This window comes from Pseudoliparis swirei, chromosome 20 (assembly GCF_029220125.1).
Source record: "Pseudoliparis swirei isolate HS2019 ecotype Mariana Trench chromosome 20, NWPU_hadal_v1, whole genome shotgun sequence".
NCBI lineage: Eukaryota > Metazoa > Chordata > Actinopteri > Perciformes > Liparidae > Pseudoliparis > Pseudoliparis swirei.
The window spans coordinates 2,055,355-2,076,167 of record NC_079407.1 but is presented as its reverse complement, the minus strand read 5'-3'; the positions used below and the strand labels follow the sequence as shown (position 1 = coordinate 2,076,167).

The 20,813-nt window shown below is 43.8% G+C and overlaps 2 protein-coding genes across 5 annotated transcripts in view; both read right to left on the bottom strand.

Annotated features, from left to right (window-relative positions):
- Nucleotides 1-14,453, bottom strand: part of sgsm2 (small G protein signaling modulator 2) — a 34,989-nt gene extending 20,536 nt beyond the window's left edge. For 3 of the 4 annotated variants that reach the window (XR_008834787.1, XR_008834788.1, XM_056440473.1), the window contains exons 1-2: nt 10,043-10,483; nt 7,929-8,004 (exon numbers count right to left, since the gene is read on the bottom strand). Coding sequence is in view for 2 of the 4 variants with exons in the window: in XM_056440473.1 (XP_056296448.1) it covers nt 7,929-8,004; nt 10,043-10,138 (172 nt within the window). In the remaining 2 variants the exon portion in view is untranslated. Of the gene's footprint in view, nt 1-7,928; nt 8,005-10,042; nt 10,484-14,148 lie in introns of those variants that run through there. The other variant, XM_056440474.1, reaches the window with a different exon arrangement.
- Nucleotides 14,454-15,698: 1,245 nt separating this feature from the next.
- On the bottom strand, nt 15,699-20,584 carry tnfaip1 (tumor necrosis factor, alpha-induced protein 1 (endothelial)). The gene is made up of 7 exons (XM_056440477.1): nt 20,464-20,584; nt 19,032-19,381; nt 18,029-18,198; nt 17,346-17,429; nt 16,785-16,837; nt 16,501-16,696; nt 15,699-16,222 (listed from the first exon to the last, which is right to left on the bottom strand). Exons 2-7 carry the CDS (start codon nt 19,270-19,272, stop codon nt 16,031-16,033), a joined length of 936 nt encoding a protein of 311 aa, XP_056296452.1. The 5' UTR covers nt 19,273-19,381; nt 20,464-20,584; the 3' UTR covers nt 15,699-16,030.
- Nucleotides 20,585-20,813: the final 229 nt, after the last annotated feature.

The window sequence follows — 20,813 nt, the reverse complement described above, 5'->3', positions numbered from 1 at the left end:
GAGGAACCCACAGCCCTCAGAGGCTCCGCCCACTCAGGCTGAGGAGCAGGAAGTCACCAAGAGAATGGATCCCAGGCTCAGGGGCTGAAGAAGAGGAAGAGCGAGAGGAGGAGGAGCGGGGGGGCTGAAGCGGCTAATGGGCTCATTCGAGAACTCATGGTCGAGTAATGAGCTGCCAGCCAATAGACGTCCAGACAGATGAACAGACAGGAATAGAATATTATATAAATAATATAAATATACATATATATTTAATCAGTGGCACACTGTAGCACGCTGTAGCACACTGTAGCACACTGTAGCACGCTGTAGCACACTGTAGCACACTGTAGCACACTGTAGCACACTGTAGCACGCTGTAGCACGCTGTAGCACACTGTGGCACGCTGTAGCACGCTGTAGCACGCTGTAGCACACTGTAGCACGCTGTAGCACGCTGTAGCACGCTGTAGCACGCTGTGGCACACTGTAGCACACTGTAGCACGCTGTAGCACGCTGTAGCACACTGTAGCACGCTGTAGCACGCTGTAGCACGCTGTAGCACACTGTAGCACACTGTAGCACACTGTGGCACACTGTGGCACACTGTAGCACACTGTAGCACACTGTGGCACACTGTAGCACACTGTGGCACACTGTGGCACACTGTGGCACACTGTGGCACGCTGTGGCACACTGTAGCACACTGTAGCACACTGTAGCACACTGTGGCACACTGTAGCACACTGTGGCACACTGTGGCACACTGTAGCACACTGTGGCACGCTGTAGCACGCTGTAGCACGCTGTAGCACGCTGTGGCACACTGTAGCACGCTGTGGCACACTGTGGCACACTGTGGCACACTGTGGCACACTGTAGCACACTGTGGCACACTGTAGCACACTGTGGCACACTGTAGCACGCTGTGGCACACTGTAGCACACTGTAGCACACTGTGGCACGCTGTGGCACGCTGTAGCACACTGTAGCACACTGTAGCACACTGTAGCACACTGTAGCACGCTGTGGCACACTGTAGCACACTGTAGCACACTGTAGCACGCTGTAGCACACTGTAGCACACTGTAGCACGCTGTGGCACGCTGTAGCACGCTGTGGCACGCTGTAGCACGCTGTAGCACACTGTAGCACACTGTGGCACACTGTGGCACACTGTAGCACGCTGTGGCACGCTGTGGCACGCTGTGGCACGCTGTGGCACGCTGTGGCACGCTGTGGCACGCTGTGGCACGCTGTGGCACGCTGTGGCACGCTGTGGCACGCTGTGGCACGCTGTGTGGTTCCCAGGTGGGAGTCGGGCAGCTGGAGGAGGAAAGAGCGTTTCCCATCCTCTCTGCCCAAAGAACTCTGCATCCTATCCGCCATGTGTTCATTCTTTTGTGCAAACTCCTGCATCCGTCTCTACAAGTTCTACAAGTGCCCCCCCCCCCCCCCCCTCCCATCTCGCTTTTCTCTCCTCTTCCATCTGCACCGAGCTCAGGAGCGGCAGCATGACTCACCCAGACAGACAGATTTAGACCCACAGAAATAGATAAAAATAGAGGATTTATGTCAGATAGTGGAGAGAAGAAATAAGCATGTGACGGGTCTATGTTTGACATTTCTTAAGGAAAGATTAAGAGCAAATGAAATGTGTTCATCACCAAATTAATGGAGCTTTATTTGTGGCTATAAAACAAATATGATACTGCAGAGAGGAAGCGTTGTATAGAAGTCTATGCTTCATGTGTTAAAGCTGCATTCTCTCTCCTGACCACCAGGGGGCGACTCCTCTGGTTGTATAGAAGTCTATGCTTCGTGTGTTAAAGCTGCATTCTCTCTCCTGACCACCAGGGGGTGACTCCTCTGGTTGTATAGAAGTCTATGCTTCATGTGTTAAAGCTGCATTCTCTCTCCTGACCACCAGGGGGCGACTCCTCTGGTTGTATAGAAGTCTATGCTTCGTGTGTTAAAGCTGCATTCTCTCTCCTGACCACAAGGGGGCGGCTCCTCTGGTTGTATAGAAGTCTATGCTTCATGTGTTAAAGCTGCATTCTCTCTCCTGACCACCAGGGGGCGACTCCTCTGGTTGTATAGATGTCTATGCTTCGTGTGTTAAAGATGCATTCTCTCTTGACCACCAGGGGGCGACTGCTCTGGTTGTATAGAAGTCTATGCTTCGTGTGTTAAAGCTGCATTCTCTCTCCTGACCACCAGGGGGCGAATCCTCTGGTTGTATAGAAAGAAGTCTATGCTTCGTGTGTTAAAGCTGCATTCTCTCTCCTGACCACCAGGGGGAGACTCCTCTGGTTGTATCGAAGTCTATGCTTCGTGTGTTAAAGCTGCATTCTCTCTTCTGACCACCAGGGGGCGACTCCTCTGGTTGTATAGAAGTCTATGCTTCATGTGTTAAAGCTGCACTCTCTCTCCTGACCACCAGGGGGCGAATCCTCTGGTTGTATAGAAGTCTATGCTTCATATGTTAAAGCTGCATTCTCTCTCCTGATCACCAGGGGGCGACTCCTCTGGTTGTATAGAAGTCTATGCTTCATGTGTTAAAGCTGCATTCTCTCTCCTGACCACCAGGGGGCGACTCCTCTGGTTGTATAGAAGGCTATGCTTCATATGTTAAAGCTGCATTCTCTCTCCTGATCACCAGCGGGCGACTCCTCTGGTTGTATAGAAGTCTATGCTTCATGTGTTAAAGATGCATTATCTCTTCTGACCACCAGGGGGCGACTCCTCTGGTTGTATAGAAGTCTATGCTTCATGTGTTAAAGCTGCATTCTCTCTATTTTCACCGACTAGAGTTGCCAGTGTCTTACGTCACTTCCTGTTCACGGATTCCCAAAAAAACAATAAAACAAAAAATGGCGACTGTGAAACCCGACGAATCCGAGGCTTCGTCGCAGCAGTGACTCCGCCCACTTCTCGCATACGGTCTCTGCTCCCGCCGCTGTGTTTTGACATTAGTCAACTGGGTTTTCTTTCCCTGATCGCGTACATAGAGCATTTGGCGTTGATCTTCACATGGCGTATATTTTAGGGGGCGGGGCTTCAGCGTGACGTCGTCATAGCTCGCCATGTGTCGGTCTGCAGTGAATAAACTGAGCAGAGAGCTTCAGGCCGAGGCAATAAAAGCAGATTATTACACTCGTAAAGCACCAGTGTTTCTCTGCATTGCAGAGAATCATGTTGTTGTTGTTGTTGTTGTTGTTGTTGTTGGTCATTTTAGTCCACTGTAATACCCACCACATTCAGCTCCTACACACAGAAACATGGAGGAGCATCTGGAACCCAAAATGGTTCTTCAGAGTGATGCCATAGATAGAAGAACCATTTCTGGTTCCACAGAGAACCTTTTAAACCAGGGTTCTTTAAAGAACCATTTCCTTAAAGAGTTCTTCAAAGAACCTATAAATGTGCCTTTAAGAACCTTCAAAAATGGTTCTTTAAGGCCCCATTTATGCTTCCACAAAGAACCTTTCAAACCAGGGTCCTTTAAGAACCATGTCCTGAAAGAGTTCTTCAAAGAACCTATAAAGGTGTCTCAAAAACCTTCAAGAAAAGGTTCTTGAAGGCACCATTTCTTGAAGGTTCTTCAGTAAAGTGATGGTTCTTTGTAAACCCACAAAGCCTCTTAAAGAACCATTGGAGAACCATTATCTCTGGTGTGTACTGCAGGTGCAGACTTCTCTCTCATTAATGAGCGTACTCTCTCGGTCGGCTGCAGGCGTGACCGTCGAGGCCGTTTGCCGCGCAGAACTTTTTCTTTCATTCTACAGAAACCTTTTTATTACCTTCGCATTGAAAATGCGGAAGGTAATGTTTTGATCGCCGTGTATTTATTTATTTATTTGTATGCGTATTACTCGCATAACTAAAAAAGTATTAAACCGAATCGCATGAAATTTGGTGGGATGATTGGTTATTATCCGGGGAACATTTGATTAGATTTCGGGATCGATCGGGTCAAAGTCATGAAAAGGTCAAAATCTTCTTTTTACCATAGCGCGGTCAATTTTTATCCAATTGGCATGCAACTAATGCCAAAATGTTCATAATTCAATGCCCAATCTTGTGATATGCGAAGGTATGCGCTCTACCGAGTGCCCGTTCTAGTTCAATTATAGTTTAACTCCGGCTAATGGCTGCAGCCACAAAGAGACGCTTCACCTCCTTCAGCCCTCGTGTCTGTCTCTCCCATCGGTCTGCTGTAGATATTTATATATACATATATTAATAAATACAATTAAAATATTTATAAATATATACATATATAAATGTAAAAATAAATACATATTTATGTACATATAGATATTTATATGTATACATTTAAAAATAAATCCATATTTATGTAAACATATATATTAGTATTTATATATATATGTATGTACATTTAAAAATACATATTTCTATACATATATATATTAATATGTATACTGTATATATATATATATTAATTAAAAATAAATACACATTTATGGACATATATAGTAATATATATATACAGGACTGTCTCAGAAAATTAGAATATTGTGATAAAGTTCTTTATTTTCTGTAATGCAATTAAAAAAACAAAAATGTCATGCATTCTGGATTCATTACAAATCAACTGAAATATTGCAAGCCTTTTATTCTTTTAATATTGCTGATTATGGCTTACAGCTTAAGAAAACTCTAAAATCCTATCTCATAAAATTTGAATATTTCCTCAGACCAAGTTAAAAAAAAGATTTATAACAGCAAAACAAAATCAAACATTTGAAAATGTGTTTCCAGGTGTTTCGAGTTAATTAGACGATTCAAGTGATTTGTTTAATACCCTACTAGTATACTTTTTCATGATATTCTAATATTTAGAGATAGGATATTTGAGTTTTCTTAAGCTGTAAGCCATAATCAGCAATATTAAAAGAATAAAAGGCTTGCAATATTTCAGTTGATTTGTAATGAATCCAGAATGCATGACATTTTTGTTTTTTTAATTGCATTACAGAAAATAAAGAACTTTATCACAATATTCTAATTTTCTGAGACAGTCCTGTATATATAAATTTAAAAATAAATACATATTTATATACGTATATATATATATGTATATATATATGAGGGGTGTACATCTAATGTTTCATCACAATACGATCAATAAGATATTTACCACTAACACAAAGTCACTAATAACCAATATCACTGATTGGGGATTAATAAATCTTTCTAAAACACTTAATAGACAAAATCTTATCTTTATCTTTGAGTTCCGAGTTTTCAGTTTGAAACCTTTAGCCAAACTGTGGGAGCCAATGAATGACGAAGAAACAACAACGTCGATAAAGGTGCATGCAACGAGTCGAAAAGGAGGTTCTTCTTCATTTGTTGAATGAATGAATGTTTCCATTCAGCTAAAGAGAGCCGGTGTTCTCTCCGCCTGGCGGTGACTCATCCGCTCTGACGTCGCTACATATCGTTACCACCTGACCTTCTTACCGCCGCCGCCTGCCCGAAGAGACGAGCTCTCGTACTTCACGTGGCATTTCAACCAATGTGATTAAAAAGCCCACAGATGACGACGGCACCACGGAAATGTAACTCAGATATTGAGTTAGAGATGAAAAGCTCTTTCTTAACCGGGTCTCAATGCACCTTTTTATGCCTCATCAAAGTAAGTTCATTATACACAGTGTGGTTTAGGAACTCCGGCTTTATCAACTTCTAATGTTATTATATTACGTAGTGATGTGTGACACTGATGTATTGATTTTTGTTATCTAATCATCAAATTAAGGTTTGATGTAGTGGTATCGTTAAATAACCAGTGTTGCATAAAGCATGGTGGAAGGTAGCTAGCTAACTAGCGTGAGTGAGTCATTAGCTTTAACTAACCAGTGTTGCATAAAGCAAAAAACTAAATGGCCGAAGCTCGGTTTCAGTCGTAACATGTTTTAAATGTTGCTCCATTGCATCTCACATTAGTCGATGCAATATTATAACAGAACAAAATACTGGAATAAAATGTGACTTTTTACCCAAAAAGACGAAATTGGTTGAAATAGTACCACATGGACCTCATGTGGCATTTCAAGAACCGGATGCTGCCCCGCGGTCCACGAGACGACGGGGTCATTCAACATGTTTCAGGACATCCCCAGTTAATGGAAAGGCAAACAAACAAGAGGAGGAGGAGGAGGAGGAGGAGGAGGATCGGTGCTCATCAACAGATCAGAGACTCTCTCTCTAACACGACTAACAGCAGCGTTGCCGCGGCGATGCGTCATGGAGCCACAGGTCAGGCTTACAGCGAGACTAAACTCTGGATTAACTATTCATGACCGATGAATTCTGGATGACTGCCAGATGTGTAGATGTTTTATTTAGGCATCAACCTGCAGAGCAGGAACAGTGAGCAGTTCAGTTAAACCTAACGCATTAGTTCAGTTAAACCTAACGCAGTAGTTCAACTAAACCTAACGCAGTAGTTCAGTTAAACCTAATGCAGTAGTTCAGTTAAACCTAACGCATTAGTTCAGTTAAACCTAACGCAGTAGTTTAGTTAAAGCTAGCTCAGTAGTTCAACTAAACCTAACGCAGTAGTTCAGTTAAACCTAATGCAGTAGTTCAACTAAACCTAACGCAGTAGTTTAGTTAAACCTAGCTCAGTAGTTCAACTAAACCTAACGCAGTAGTTCAGTTAAACCTAGCTCAGTAGTTCAACTAAACCTAACGCAGTAGTTCAGTTAAACCTAATGCAGTAGTTCAACTAAACCTAACGCAGTAGTTTAGTTAAACCTAGCTCAGTAGTTCAACTAAACCTAACTCAGTAGTTTAGTTAAACCTAGCTCAGTAGTTCAATTAAACCTAACTCAGTAGTTTAGTTAAACCTAGCTCAGTAGTTCAACTAAACCTAACTCAGTAGTTTAGTTAAACCTAACGCAGTAGTTCAACTAAACCTAACGCAGTAGTTTAGTTAAACCTAGCTCAGTAGTTCAATTAAGCCTAACTCAGTAGTTTAGTTAAACCTAGCTCAGTAGTTCAACTAAACCTAACTCAGTAGTTTAGTTAAACCTAGCTCAGTAGTTCAACTAAACCTAACGCAGTAGTTCAGTTAAACCTAGCTCAGTAGTTCAACTAAACCTAACGCAGTAGTTCAGTTAAACCTAATGCAGTAGTTCAACTAAACCTAACGCAGTAGTTTAGTTAAACCTAACGCAGTAGTTCAACTAAACCTAACGCAGTAGTTTAGTTAAACCTAGCTCAGTAGTTCAATTAAACCTAACTCAGTAGTTTAGTTAAACCTAGCTCAGTAGTTCAACTAAACCTAACTCAGTAGTTTAGTTAAACCTAGCTCAGTAGTTCAACTAAACCTAACGCAGTAGTTCAGTTAAACCTAATGCAGTAGTTCAACTAAACCTAACGCAGTAGTTTAGTTAAACCTAGCTCAGTAGTTCAACTAAACCTAACTCAGTAGTTTAGTTAAACCTAGCTCAGTAGTTCAACTAAACCTAACGCAGTAGTTCAGTTAAACCTAGCTCAGTAGTTCAACTAAACCTAACACAGTAGTTCAGTTAAACCTAATGCAGTAGTTCAACTAAACCTAACGCAGTAGTTTAGTTAAACCTAGCTCAGTAGTTCAACTAAACCTAACTCAGTAGTTTAGTTAAAGTTTATGTAACTTGTTGCTGGACCTTTGAAGGAAAACTATTCTCAAAGTATTACTATGGTAACCATGTAAGACACCTGACACACACACAGGCACACACACACACACACACACGCACACACACACACACACAGGCACACACACACAAGCACACACACACGCACTTTCCATTGATGCAGCAGCAGACTCAGAGGCACAGTGACGTCAAGCATGTGTCCTTGATGGAGAAGCCCAGTCACCTGCTGTGTGTGTGTGTGTGTGTGTGTGTGTGTGTGTGTGTGTACTTACTGCACAGAGCAACGATGTGGCTGCTGTCTTCGTGGACAAACTTCTTGGTCACCGCCTCCTCCATGACCTGCTTCACCTGAACACAACAGAGCCACAGGTGAGTCATCGTCACGGAGACGCTGCACACGCTTCTCACACGCTTCTCACATGCTTCACACACGCTTCTCACACGCTTCACACACGCTTCACACACACGCTTCTCACACGCTTCTCACACGCTTCTCACACGCTTCACACACGCTTCACACACGCTTCTCACACGCTTCTCACACGCTTCTCACACGCTTCACACACACGCTTCACACACGCTTCTCACACGCTTCACACGCTTCACACACGCTTCACACACGCTTCACACACGTTTCTCACACGCTTCACACACGCTTCTCACACGCTTCACACGCTTCACACACGCTTCACACGCTTCTCACACGCTTCACACACGCTTCACACGCTTCACACGCTTCACACACGCTTCACACACGCTTCACACACGCTTCACACACGCCACCACGAGGAGACAAAAGACGTCACGGAAAAACACGACAACTCTGAGACAAGAGAAGCTTCTGGAAACCTGCGTGACACGGAGGAAGAGAGGAAGAGAAGAAGAGCCCCCCCCCCCCCCTCAATGTTGTCGGTATTAATTGGAAGTCGGTGGTGAGGCCCGTCGGAGCCGTCACGGACTTCAGAGGAGGCGGAGTCTTTCTTTCATGCTAAATCGAGTTTTGTTTACCGCTACGGAAAAACAACAACAACAACGGCTAATTGGGAGCGTTGTCAGCTGTGGTTTCACGGAATGACACAAGCCGTCTAGTTGAAGTGATTGTGCGAGGAGCCGGTCCTGACCCAGTCTCAGGGTGGTCCGGGTCCTCTGTAGACCTCCAGCAGTCAGCAGACCACATGGGGACGCTTTGGGGCGGGGCTAAAGGTGGATTGACAGTTCTCTACGAGAGAAATAACCAGCGTTGCATAAAGCGCGGAGGAAGGTAGCTAGCTAACGAGTGTTAGCGTCTCTACGTCACGTCGTCCATATATGGTCACTTCCTGTTCACAAGAATATGTGGAACATGTGCATAAATATGAAAAACATTTTATATATATATATATATATATATATCCATTGACTGGGCTCCGTCACCTCATGTGAGATCCTCTAAATCTTTATTCGTAGTTGGCTGCTATATTAACGCATATTGTACATTTATGACCTTTTTAAATGTTAATTAATGAACTGGGTCGTTGCCAAAAGAGACACTCGTCTACACCAGGGGGGTCAAACTCATGTTCACTGTGGGCCACATCAGCATCATGGCCGCCTCTTAAAGGGCCGGTGTACCTGAAACATATAAACTACTCGAACATATTGTTAAATAACTCACTTTGAAATTCATTATTGTTTATTTGAGTGTAGGAATATTGTACATAAGAACATTTTCTAATACTATAACATAAATCCATTTAATTTGAAAACTTCAAAATAAAAGCACAGAATATTTTAGTATAAACTACTCCAACATATTGTTAAATAACTCACTTTGAAATTCATTATTGTTTATTTGAGTGTTGAAATATTGTACATAAGAACATTTCTCTAATACTATAACATAAATCCATTTAATTTGAAATCTTCAAAATAAAAGCGCGGGATATTTTTCTTACAGTTCTTTAAGAAAAGGTGATCACATGTCCTTCAAGCCACCAGGGGGCCGAATAAAATGATGTGGTGGGCCAGATTCGGCCCGCGGGCCTTGTGTTTGACACCTGTGGTCTACATTATTGACTTTAGCAATAACTGAAATGGACCCTGAAGCTGAAGAAGCTAAATGATTGGTTATTCATTCTGGTGAATATGTCTTCTGGGACTAAGACCAGGTGCAGGTGATCCTCAATGAAGGCCCCATCCTTAAATCACCATGAGTGGCTTTTCTCACGAGTCGTATTCAAATCAATGGATCGATTGATTGATTATATCCGCGTATCGGTGGGTTGACCGATGGTGTCGTCTCTTTGTTGGTCCTTTTCGGCCCCCGTCCCATTGGAGAGGTTTGACGTGTGCGTCCTCTACAGGACGTCGTGTTCCCGCCTTCCAACGCCATGTGGTTAACCCTCACCGCGAGGCCGCTAAGGAGGAAGTGATTCACGTCCCGGAGGAATCGATCCGTCTTCACTCGACTCCTCGACCCGTTGTGTTGTTGTCCTCCTAACATTTATAGACCATACTCCTCCTCCTCCTCCTAAATCAAGAGACTATATAAACAGACTTCTATACAACCAGAGGAGTCGCCCCCTTGTGGTCAGGAGAGAGAATGCAGCTTTAACACATGAAGCATAGACTTCTATACAACCAGAGGAGTCGCCCCCTGGTGGTCAGGAGAGAGAATGCAGCTTTAACACATGAAGCATAGACTTCTATACAACCAGAGGAGTCGCCCCCTGGTGGTCAGTAGAGAGAATGCAGCTTTAACACATGAAGCATAGACTTCTATACAACCAGAGGAGTCACCCCCTTGTGGTCAGGAGAGAGAATGCAGCTTTAACACATGAAGCAGAGACTACTATACAACCAGAGGAGTCGCCCCCTGGTAGTCAGTAGAGAGAATGCAGCTTTAACACATGAAGCATATATTTCTATACAACCAGAGGAGTCGCCCCCTGGTGGTCAGGAGAGAGAATGCAGCTTTAACACATGAAGCATAGACTTCTATACAACCAGAGTCTTCTCAACTAGTTTAACCAGAACTGTAATGAAACATTTTTGGGGACGCAGAGCAACCGCCAAAAACATCTCCTCTGGAGAATAATCTGTACGACGTTCCATCCGAGGCGTCGGTCTGAATGAACATCATCTTCTTCATCATGTTCTTCGTCTTCAGTCACACATCTTTCTAAATAAACGGGGGAGTGATTTTCTGGCGTTTCCACCCTGCGGTCTCTCAATAATCTGTCGTTTCCAGCTTTGGGCTTCGGAGCTTTTCTTTTCCGCTCGCCTGCATCGGACCGATAACGAGACAAAGGATTCACATTGTTCATTAAACTTTGGGCTCTTTAAAACCGCAGTAATCGGAGAACGTTCTCTCTGATTCTACATTTATATATTCCGTCTCTGCCTGTTGGAGAAATGCTTTTGGCAGAATTCATTCGGAGGATTCTCAATTACGTGGGGCGGAGACAGCGTCATGTTGCAGGCCTTTACCCAATAAAACATCGAGTTCAGCTTCGGCAGCTTCTTATGAACAGACTTATGTTCCTCGGAGAACATAAATCTCTGTGTGCGAGAGAGAGAGAGAGAGACAGACAGACAGACAGACACAGAGGGACAGAGAGAGAGACAGAGGGACAGAGAGACACAGAGGGACAGAGAGAGAGAGAGAGACAGAGAGAGAGAGAGGGACAAAGAGAGAGATAGATCGCCCCTCTTGCTGCCGTATTAAATCGACGACTTATGCAATTTAACTTCTCGTGGAGCTGCCGAAGCTTTCGGTTGCCAGGCGATACCCGAGGTAGCCGAGCAGCGCTTGGAGAGGCTGTCGAGCAGCCGCCCTCGTGGGCTCCGAGGCCTCGGCCCGGTACGCTTTTGTTGTTTTTAAATGTCAGAAGGCATCGATCGACATCTCGTGGCTGAACGGCGGCCAAGCGGCGCATTGATCACGAAGAACACAACAACAGCTGCAAGGGGACGACGCAAATATGCTACCGTCGCAAAAAATGATCAACATGGGGGTTCAGAGGCAACGGCAACGCCTCCGATCTTGGCCTGAAAACATAATTATCTGCATCAGTTGGGAGCTTACATTAAAAAAAACTCCCGAGCTCAACCGATGGGCCGAGAACGCCAAACTATCCGGGATCTAAAGACGCGGATCAACGGACGCCGAGACGCAAATGGAAAAAACATCGGCGCGCGTGACAGCCGGGCGTCTCTCCGACAACCAAGTGAAACGAAAAAAGCATGCGGAGTCCTGAAAGAACGTGCTCTCAGGACCCTTTACCTGACGTCCCGATGGCTACGTCCACTTCCTGTCTACGGTCTATGGTTGTAGTCTTGGGGGACCCAAGACTACAACCATAGACCGTAGACAGGAAGTGGCCGTAGCCATCGGGACGTCAGGTAAAGGTTGTTTCCTGTCGCTTTGACGTTGAGACTTTTTCTCAACCCCAGAAGGCACTGCGACGAGGCGGTTGACCCTCGCCGCGGACGCGGGTCGGGACTCGGAGTGCGTTGCCGACGACATCGTCGTCTGATAATCTCTCAGAAAGACTTCCCCGCCAACGGGTCGCTGGACCGGGAGCAGCGTTGGCTGAAAGACAGGTCCAACCACCAACCTGTGGGACTCAACAGAAAACACGACCTGCATCAACCTAAAGGAACAGAAGACCAAACAGGAAGTTGAAGACATGCTGCAGGGACCGTATATGGGCGTTTACTCCCTGAAACTTCCTCTCCTAGAGTATAAGAGTCCATAACTACTTTTTGTCAACCTTCAGGTGACCAAACCGTCTCCCTGGCTGCGGCGGTTCGTGGACGTCGGTCTTGAATCCTTCAGTTTGGCAGAACGCTCGAGGCGGCATGTTGAGGCGAATGATCCATTACGATGAGGAGTGAATCAGTCTTTAGTCAAGTCCCCAACATCGCCATGACGACGTCACCCGTTGGTTTGTGGACTGCCGTGATGAAGTCTCGAGTTCGCCGTCGCCATGTTGCAACCGATGAACAGAAGTGATCATATTTGGACAACGAAGGAGGGACGGAGAGACCTCCTATACGTCTCTGCTTGTAGCCCCGCCCCTAAAGCGCCCCCTGCTTCATGGTCTGACTCTAAAGGACAATAAAGTATAAATGATGACATCATGCTGTATAGAAGAAGACTTGAAACTAGAGACTGAGACATAATCTCATGTTTACAATGTTTACTAAGGGAAGTAGAGTCACTACATAGACTTCTATACAACCAGAGGAGCCCCCGGTGGTCAGGAGTGAGAATGCAGCTTTAACACATGAAGCATAGACTTCTATACAACCAGAGGAGTCGCCCCCTGGTGGTCAGGAGAGAGAATGCAGCTTTAACACATGAAGCGTAGACTTCTATACAACCTGAGGAGTCGCCCCCTGGTGGTCAGGAGAGAGAACGCAGCTTTAACACATGAAGCATAGACTTCTATACAACCAGAGGAGTCACCCCCTGGTAGTCAGGAGAGAGAATGCAGGTTTAAACACCCGTAGGTTGCCGCCTCATCGGCTGACGAGAAGCTGTGACGGATGCGTTCGATAGGTCCGCCATGTGGGAGAACGCTTTGCATCTCATAAACATGGAGAACACGTAGAAGCGATTCGTCTGGTGGACGTCGGGCTTCGTATCCTCAGCTTCACCTTTCCTCCCCGTTCAGATGACGGAAACTACCGATCAGGGAGCCACACCTCCAGTCGTTGATTTACACATTTCACGGTTGTATATTTTGGGTGAAAAGGCGGGCGGCGCACAGCAGGCGGAGAGGAGGAAGGATTCTCCTCTCGGCTCTGGAGATGATGCCAGACATCCATCAGCAGGAAGACAAACAGAGAGGAAGCAGCAGCAGCCTGTGGCTCCGTGTTGGAGACAGAGCTCTGCTGAAGACATGCTGTCACACAGGAGGAGCTGTATTATGGGATGCTTGGTGGATATCGTGCAAATGGAAAGCGAGAGGCGGTGACACGAAGTGGAAGTTTTTGGTGCTGTATGGTCAATTAAACTGTTTGCATTGGAGGGATGTTAGCCTCGAAATGCTTTGAGCAATAAAGCAGGAAAATGGATATTTATATATATATTTATATTTTATTATAATATATATATAAATAAAAATATATATATAATATATACACATAAAAATATATACATATTAAAATTATATATAAATACATATGAATATATAAATAAATATGAATATATATATATATAAATATAAATAAAAATGAATATATAGATAGAATAATCAGATGAATTAAGTTCTTAACATTTCATTTTTGCAAAAAAGAATAAATTAAAAGCCCCAAACTAAAATCTGGTAGAGTTGAGCTTGTAAAAAAACAACAACAAAAACGCCCGCGTGAAAAAGCACATACACGCAAAGTGTGCACGCGCCACGGCCGCCTCGCGCTCGACGTGGTCGTGTTGTCGTGTGCATGTTGACGTCAACGCGATGCCTGGAGGATGCTCGGCCCGGTCACCCGGCGGCGGCTCACCTCGCGCTTCACGGTCCACAGAAGCTTCTCTTTGTGGTCTTCCACCGTGGAGCCCTCCATGTCTGCCCGAGCGTCCGGTCCCTCTCCCCCTCTCTCTCTCCGTCTCTATCACTGTCTCTCTATCCCTCTTCAACCTCTTTTGCCTTTTTTCATCCCCTCGTTTCCTCCTTCACCTCCTCCTCCTCCTCCGCTCAGCTGACGCAGATGACGTCACAGGATCCGCCTTCCTGATCGATGCAGGAGGAAGATAATAAATAAATAATCAAATGTAAATATCATTTAGACACACCGACCTGTAGAGTTCCTTATTCTACATATTGTCTTTATATACATTATATATACACACACACATATATTATATATATATGTGTATATATATATACACACACATATATATATATAAATTAGGGCTGTGAAACGATTAACATTTTTAATCAGGTTAATCACAGGGTTCTGTGGATTAATCATTATTAATCACATATATACATTTACAGGGCTCTCAAGACAGGCAAGAGCTCCGAGAAGAGTTGTTGGGGGGGGGGTGCAAGTGACTTTTTTTCGTCCCAATGTGCGCGCACACGCCGGCATCCGAGCTCTACGGCGCGTGAGACGGAGATCGGAGTCGTGTTAACGCGACACTAGACAGAATGACATGCTGCTGGAGAGACGACCAACAGACGGATTGGAAGCTCATTCTGCGCATGCGTTAAAAAAACAAAACTAATTAATCCTGTAATTTAAGTAACTGAGTTAACGCGTTATTTTTCACAGCACTAATATAAATATACACATATATATATGTGTATATTTATATATATATATAAATAATTATGGACTTTCTTGATTAGTGTTTAAATGCTCAGGAGACACATGAAGCACAGACTTCTATACAACCAGAGGAGTCGCCCCCTGGTGGTCAGGAGAGAATGCAGCTTTAACACATGAAGCATATACTTCTATACAACCAGAGGAGTCGCCCCTTGGTGGTCAGAAGAAAGAATGCAGCTCTAACACATGAAGCATAGACTTCTATACAACCAGAGGAGTCGCCCCCCTGGTGGTCAGGAGAGAGAATGCAGCTTTAACACATGAAGCATAGACTTCTATACAACCAGAGGAGTCTGCCCTTGGTGGTCAACAGAAAGAATGCAGCTTTAACACATGAAGCATAGACTTCTATACAACCAGAGGAGTCGACCCTTGGTGGTCAGAAGAAAGAATACAGCTCTAACACATGAAGCATAGACTTCTATACAACCAGAGGAGTCACCCCCTGGTGGTCAGAAGAAAGAATGCAGCTCTAACAAATGAAGCATAGACTTCTATACAACCAGAGGAGTCGCCCCCTGGTGGTCAGGAAAGAGAACGCAGCTTTAACACATGAAGCATAGACTTCTATACAACCAGAGGAGTTGCCCCTTGGTGGTCAGAAGAAAGAATGCAGCTTTAACACATGAAGCATAGATTTCTATACAACCAGAGGAGTCGCCCCCTGGTGTTACCGTATGATGATAACGACAAAAACAGAAATAAGACCAACAAAAAAAAAGTAGTTGAATAACTTTTTTTTATCTTCACAGCTGAAAAAAGGCATAACGTGAAACGGCATTAAAAACATGCGACACTCGAGTTCTGGTCGTTGGTGTCGATGTGTAAATATGAAACGATACGATCTATAAATATGAAACGTGCTCCGCTGCGATGGTCGACACTAATAATCTACATGTGTTAATAATTAAAACATCGGCGCTCTCGTTATTTAAGCAGTCGCTCTGACAAGATTCATAAATTATGACGACGCCGCAACTATCCAGAGTAAAAAAAGGTAAAAACTACAGCGATGGCCGCGCTTTGTTGTCTCCGATGAGCGGCGGAGGATCTCTTAAAGGAACGGCGTCACAATGTCCGGCTGCCGGTCGTCGTACGCGCTGTGCCTCTTGACGTGGAGCCGCCGGGCGCCGCCGGGCCCCTCGTCTTCCTCGCTGGCCTCCAGCAGCACGGCGTCGGGCGACATCGTCTCGTAGAGCAACGTGTTCAGGGTCTCCTCGTAGATGCGAGCCTCGGGGAACTCCACCTGAGGTGGGGAGGAGGAGGCGGCAAAATATGAGGGGAAAAGGGGGCGGAGCCTGAACGCATCACGAGAACGTTATCATTTACCTTCAGCCAGTCCTCATGTTCACTGAGCAGAGCCTGAACGCATCATCGTGTAACTGAAGGTTAGCGATGCTGCTAACCTTACTAGCTCTCCTGCCGCTCTAAACCCTGAGTGGTTGTTTACAAAGTAAAAAAGAGCGTCATGAAGTCCTGATCACATGTTCTACTGTGGGGGGGGGTTCCACCACCCGGCCTCACCTTGGTCTGCTTCTTCTCCGTGGCGTAGACGATGGAGGTGCAGCAGACCTCGGCCAGCTTGCGGCCCTGGCCGTAGAAGGACCAGCAGCAGATCTCGTCTCCGATCACGTCCTTGATGAAGAGGACGCGGCCGTTGAAGCTGAGGGACAGCCGGTCGAACAGCTCGATGTTCTTCAGCAGGTGGTCGTCGGAGTTGCTGTCGAGACGAGGAGGCGGACAGGAAGTCATGCGGCGGCTCGCTGGGCGCTCGAGATCATCGGTTACCTGGGCAGGATGCTTCTTACCTGGTGTAGGAGTACTTGTTGTTGCTTCTGTTGTACACCAGCTTCACCACAGGCTGACGGAGAAGGAACAAACACCACTTATCTGGATCCCATTTATTTATATATATCATTTTTATATTATATTAAATATATTTATATATATCATTTATATAATATATTTATATATATAAATGAATTAATATAAATATGTATATATAAATATGTGTATATAATATATATATATTAATATGTATTAATATATATATATATTATATATGAATTAAAATAAATATGTATATATAAATATAAATTAATATAAATATGTATATATAATATATATTAATAGATATATAAATATATCTATATATGAATATTTCAGTGTATTTAAACCTAAATAAGAACGTGCTTTCTTTATCATTGTACTGAGGCAAAATGCAATATATCATCTTTATAATTATTAACAACAAAAAGACCAATCACAAGAAGAAGCTGGATGGAACAGAGTTTAAAAAAGAATAATTTCACACCGATTCCATATTAATTCCTAATAATGATCCTAAATCCATCGGCGAGTGTGTTTACCTTGGCGGAGGACTGGATGAGCTTCTCCTCTTCCTTACTGGAGGTGACCACAGGTATGACACACATGGGCAGCTCCTTATTGCCCTGCAGATCACACACAGGGTTCACTGGGAGTTAGAGCCCCCTGGTACTTATACCGTCTCTTATACTCATCATCATCATCATCATCATAATAAGAATCTTTTCAAAACCAAGTTTAGAAAAGGCGTAAAGAGAAAGAACTTTGAGAAAAAAGACGATTAAAAAAAAGAAAAAAGTCAACATTACTGAACAACATTGAACAAATAATTTATCATTATTATTATTATTATTATTATATTTTCAGAGGAAATGAGAATCAACATGCAGGTGCAGCAGGTCAGACCCCCTGCTGTGAAACGAGGGAGTGTCTTTACCATGTTTCTCCACAGGGGGCGCCAGAAGCAACTAACTCAGGGGAGACGTTTACATATTTTTTTAGGGGGCAATTTATGTCCCACTGACTGAACTCCAGGGGCATTAAAAATAAATTGTGGTGACTTTTTTAAACTTGTGAAATAACATTTAACCTTTGCTAAAAAATTATCAATAAACTTATTCAGGCTCACAGGATATGAGCAATTGTCATAAAATGTCAATAATAAGACAAACTGTCCAGAGGTTTCACGCAACATCCTTCGACAGAAGCGTCCGTGTGCACCGACCTGCAGCGTGTTGTGGCAAAGCTCCACCAGGCCCTGGACGTCGTAGTACTTGGCCTCGGCCAGCACCTCCTGGACCGCCTGGCGACCTTTGGGCAAAGAGACCGAGCCGTCGCGTATGAAGCACAGGACGCTGCCGAAGTGCTTCCCACTGCGGTCGATCAGGATCCAGCCTGAGCGGAGACAACGCATCTCATTCACACAGGGTTCAGACACATGTTGACCAACGGGTTTCCACAACCGCAAACCACATCTCTATGACTTTAAACCACATTTCTATGACTTTAAACCACATTTCTATGACTTTAAACCACATTTATATGACTTTAAACCACATTTCCATGACTTTAAACCACATTTCTATGACTTTAAACCACATTTCTATGACTTTAAACCACATTTCCATGACTTTAAACCACATTTCTATGACTTTAAACCACATTTCTATGACTTTAAACCACATTTCCATGACTTTAAACCACATTTCCATGACTTTAAACCACATTTCTATGACTTTAAACCACATTTCTATGACTTTAAACCACATTTAAATTTTTCAATCTCGTTGTATACATGAAAAAGTGATAAAATGTCACATTTAAACCAACATTGATCATTCCAAAACATACAGTATATAACCTTAAATGACTCAAATGAATGAGACAAGAGTTTAGATTAAAAGAATAAAACATGTATGTCTTGCCAGTTAAGGTGCGTTCACTTGCAGCGCGGAAGATCTTCGAATATGAAAGAGCGTCTGCCGGCTTATATTTAGAGCGTCTTTCTTATAAAAGCATCTTAATTATTTAAAACTCAGCGTAAATGCACTTATGAATATAACAACGTTTCCAGGAATTTTCCAGAACTTTTTTCCCCAGGACGTTTCCAGGCCTGGAAATAACCATGACAAAATTCCAGGAGTTTCCCAGGTTTTCCATGATTCCGATGATTATCTGGATAAAACAGTGAATCTAATGGAGACGCGCCGCGCTCACCGCTAGCTTACCGTCTTTATCGGTGAACACGTCCTTCTGTCCGCTGAACATGGCCTTCAGCAGGGAGCTGTGCCGGGTGAGCACCGGCAGCGTGGCGTAGAACAGGCTCCCGCCCACGTTGATGCGGATGTACTTGTTGCCCAGGCCCACCGCGCCGCGGTAGCTGCAGCTCTTGGTCTTGGGGCCGGCCGGGGGAGGGGCCGGGGAGGCGGAGTGGGTGTGGCGTTGGGGGGGGCGGCTGTCCCCGGACATGTCCCTCTGGAGGTAGATGACCACCCTGCAGACGGAGGTCCGGAGGTCCCCCGCCGCGGTGACAGCTACTGATGAGGCCGCCACAACCTCTCGCGGGCGACGGTCATTCCTGGTAAACAACAACAACACAAGAGCAAGAGGTGGAGCTTACACATCAAGTTAAACTAGTCAACAAATAAACATATTTGGTTTAAGTTTAACTAGTCTACAACTAAAAGTATTTGGGTTTAAGTTAAACTAATCAAAAACTAAACAAGTTGACAGCTAAACATCTTTGGTTTAAGTTAAACTGTCAGCAACTAAAAGTATTTGGGTTTAAGTTAAACTAATCAAAAACTAAACAAGTTAACAGCTAAACGTCTTTGGTTCTAGTTAAACTGTCAGCAACTAAAAGTATTTGGTTTAAGTTTAACTGGTTGACTAAACATCTTAGGTTTAAGTTAAACTAGTCAACAGCTAAACGTATTTAGTTTAGGTTAAACTAGTTAACAACTAAACGTCTTTGGTTTAAGTTAAACTAGTCAACAGCTAAACATCTTTAGTTCAAGTTAAACTAATCAAAAACTAAACAAGTTAAAAACTAAACGTATTTGGTTTAAGTTAAACTAGTCAACAGCTAAACGTCTTTAGTTTAGGTTAAACTAGTTAACAACTAAAAGTCTTTGGTTTAAGTTTAACTAGTTGACTAAACGTCTTTGGTTTAAGTTAAACTAGTTGACTAAAAGTCTTTGGTTTAAGTTAAACTAGTCAACAACGAGGTGACTGTTTCTGAAATCCCGTGTCAACATGATCTTGTTGTTTCTGTTCAGCTCTCACGACGTTCTTTAGAGACGTGATGACGTACATGAACCGCAGGTCTGTCTACGGCGACTGCGTGGGGTCAAACCTCCACTAATCGATCAATGTATGGGAACGAAACTCTGTACATTTGCTTTGCGTCACTTTCTGACGTGGGTGTGTTTCGTGTTGAATATTTATGCCTGAAAAGTTAAAAACACATTGAAACGAACGCCGAATTATGTACAAGGTGAAGCTAAAGCCAGGTGGTCGGTTTAAAAAATCTCCAGATGTTTAAATTCTACTAAACGAGTTAAAAAATCCAGTTTCTTCAATGGAGTGACGTTCACGTCCTCATCGGTTGAATAACACGGAACGAGGGGTCCGTTTTACGACGTTTTGACGTTTACTTACCGACTTCACGACGCTGCAGTCAGATAACGGCACCGCGTCTAATCTAATAAAGATGGACTTTATCCCCGTGACACGAAAATCCACGACGGTATTAAGATTTGAGTTGTTAAAAAAGTTAAAAGTTAAACTCTCTCCTCCTCTTTCCGTCTTCTCCTTCGTCTTCTTCTACTCCAGAGTTTACGGCAGGCTGCGCGTTGAGAAGCACGATGCTGCCCTCTGTGGTCCGAAATATGCATTGCACGTTTTCGCCTTGACAGAGAAGCTATTATTAATGGGTTTATGGTGTATTCGTGTAGGTTAAATTCCTATTTAATGTTCACATTAATTAATTAATTAATAAAAAACATTTT

Bases quoted from the DNA above. Each gene is read 5' to 3' on its own strand.
- tnfaip1 (XM_056440477.1), bottom strand. From the start codon at position 19,272: ATGTCCGGGGACAGCCGCCCCCCCCAACGCCACACCCACTCCGCCTCC. The intron at 17,430-18,028 runs GTCGGTGCACAC...TGTGATCTGCAG, and splicing joins TTTGCCACAACACGCTGCAG to GGCAATAAGGAGCTGCCCAT. The intron at 16,223-16,500 runs GTGAGGCCGGGT...TCCCCACCTCAG, and splicing joins CGGAGAAGAAGCAGACCAAG to GTGGAGTTCCCCGAGGCTCG.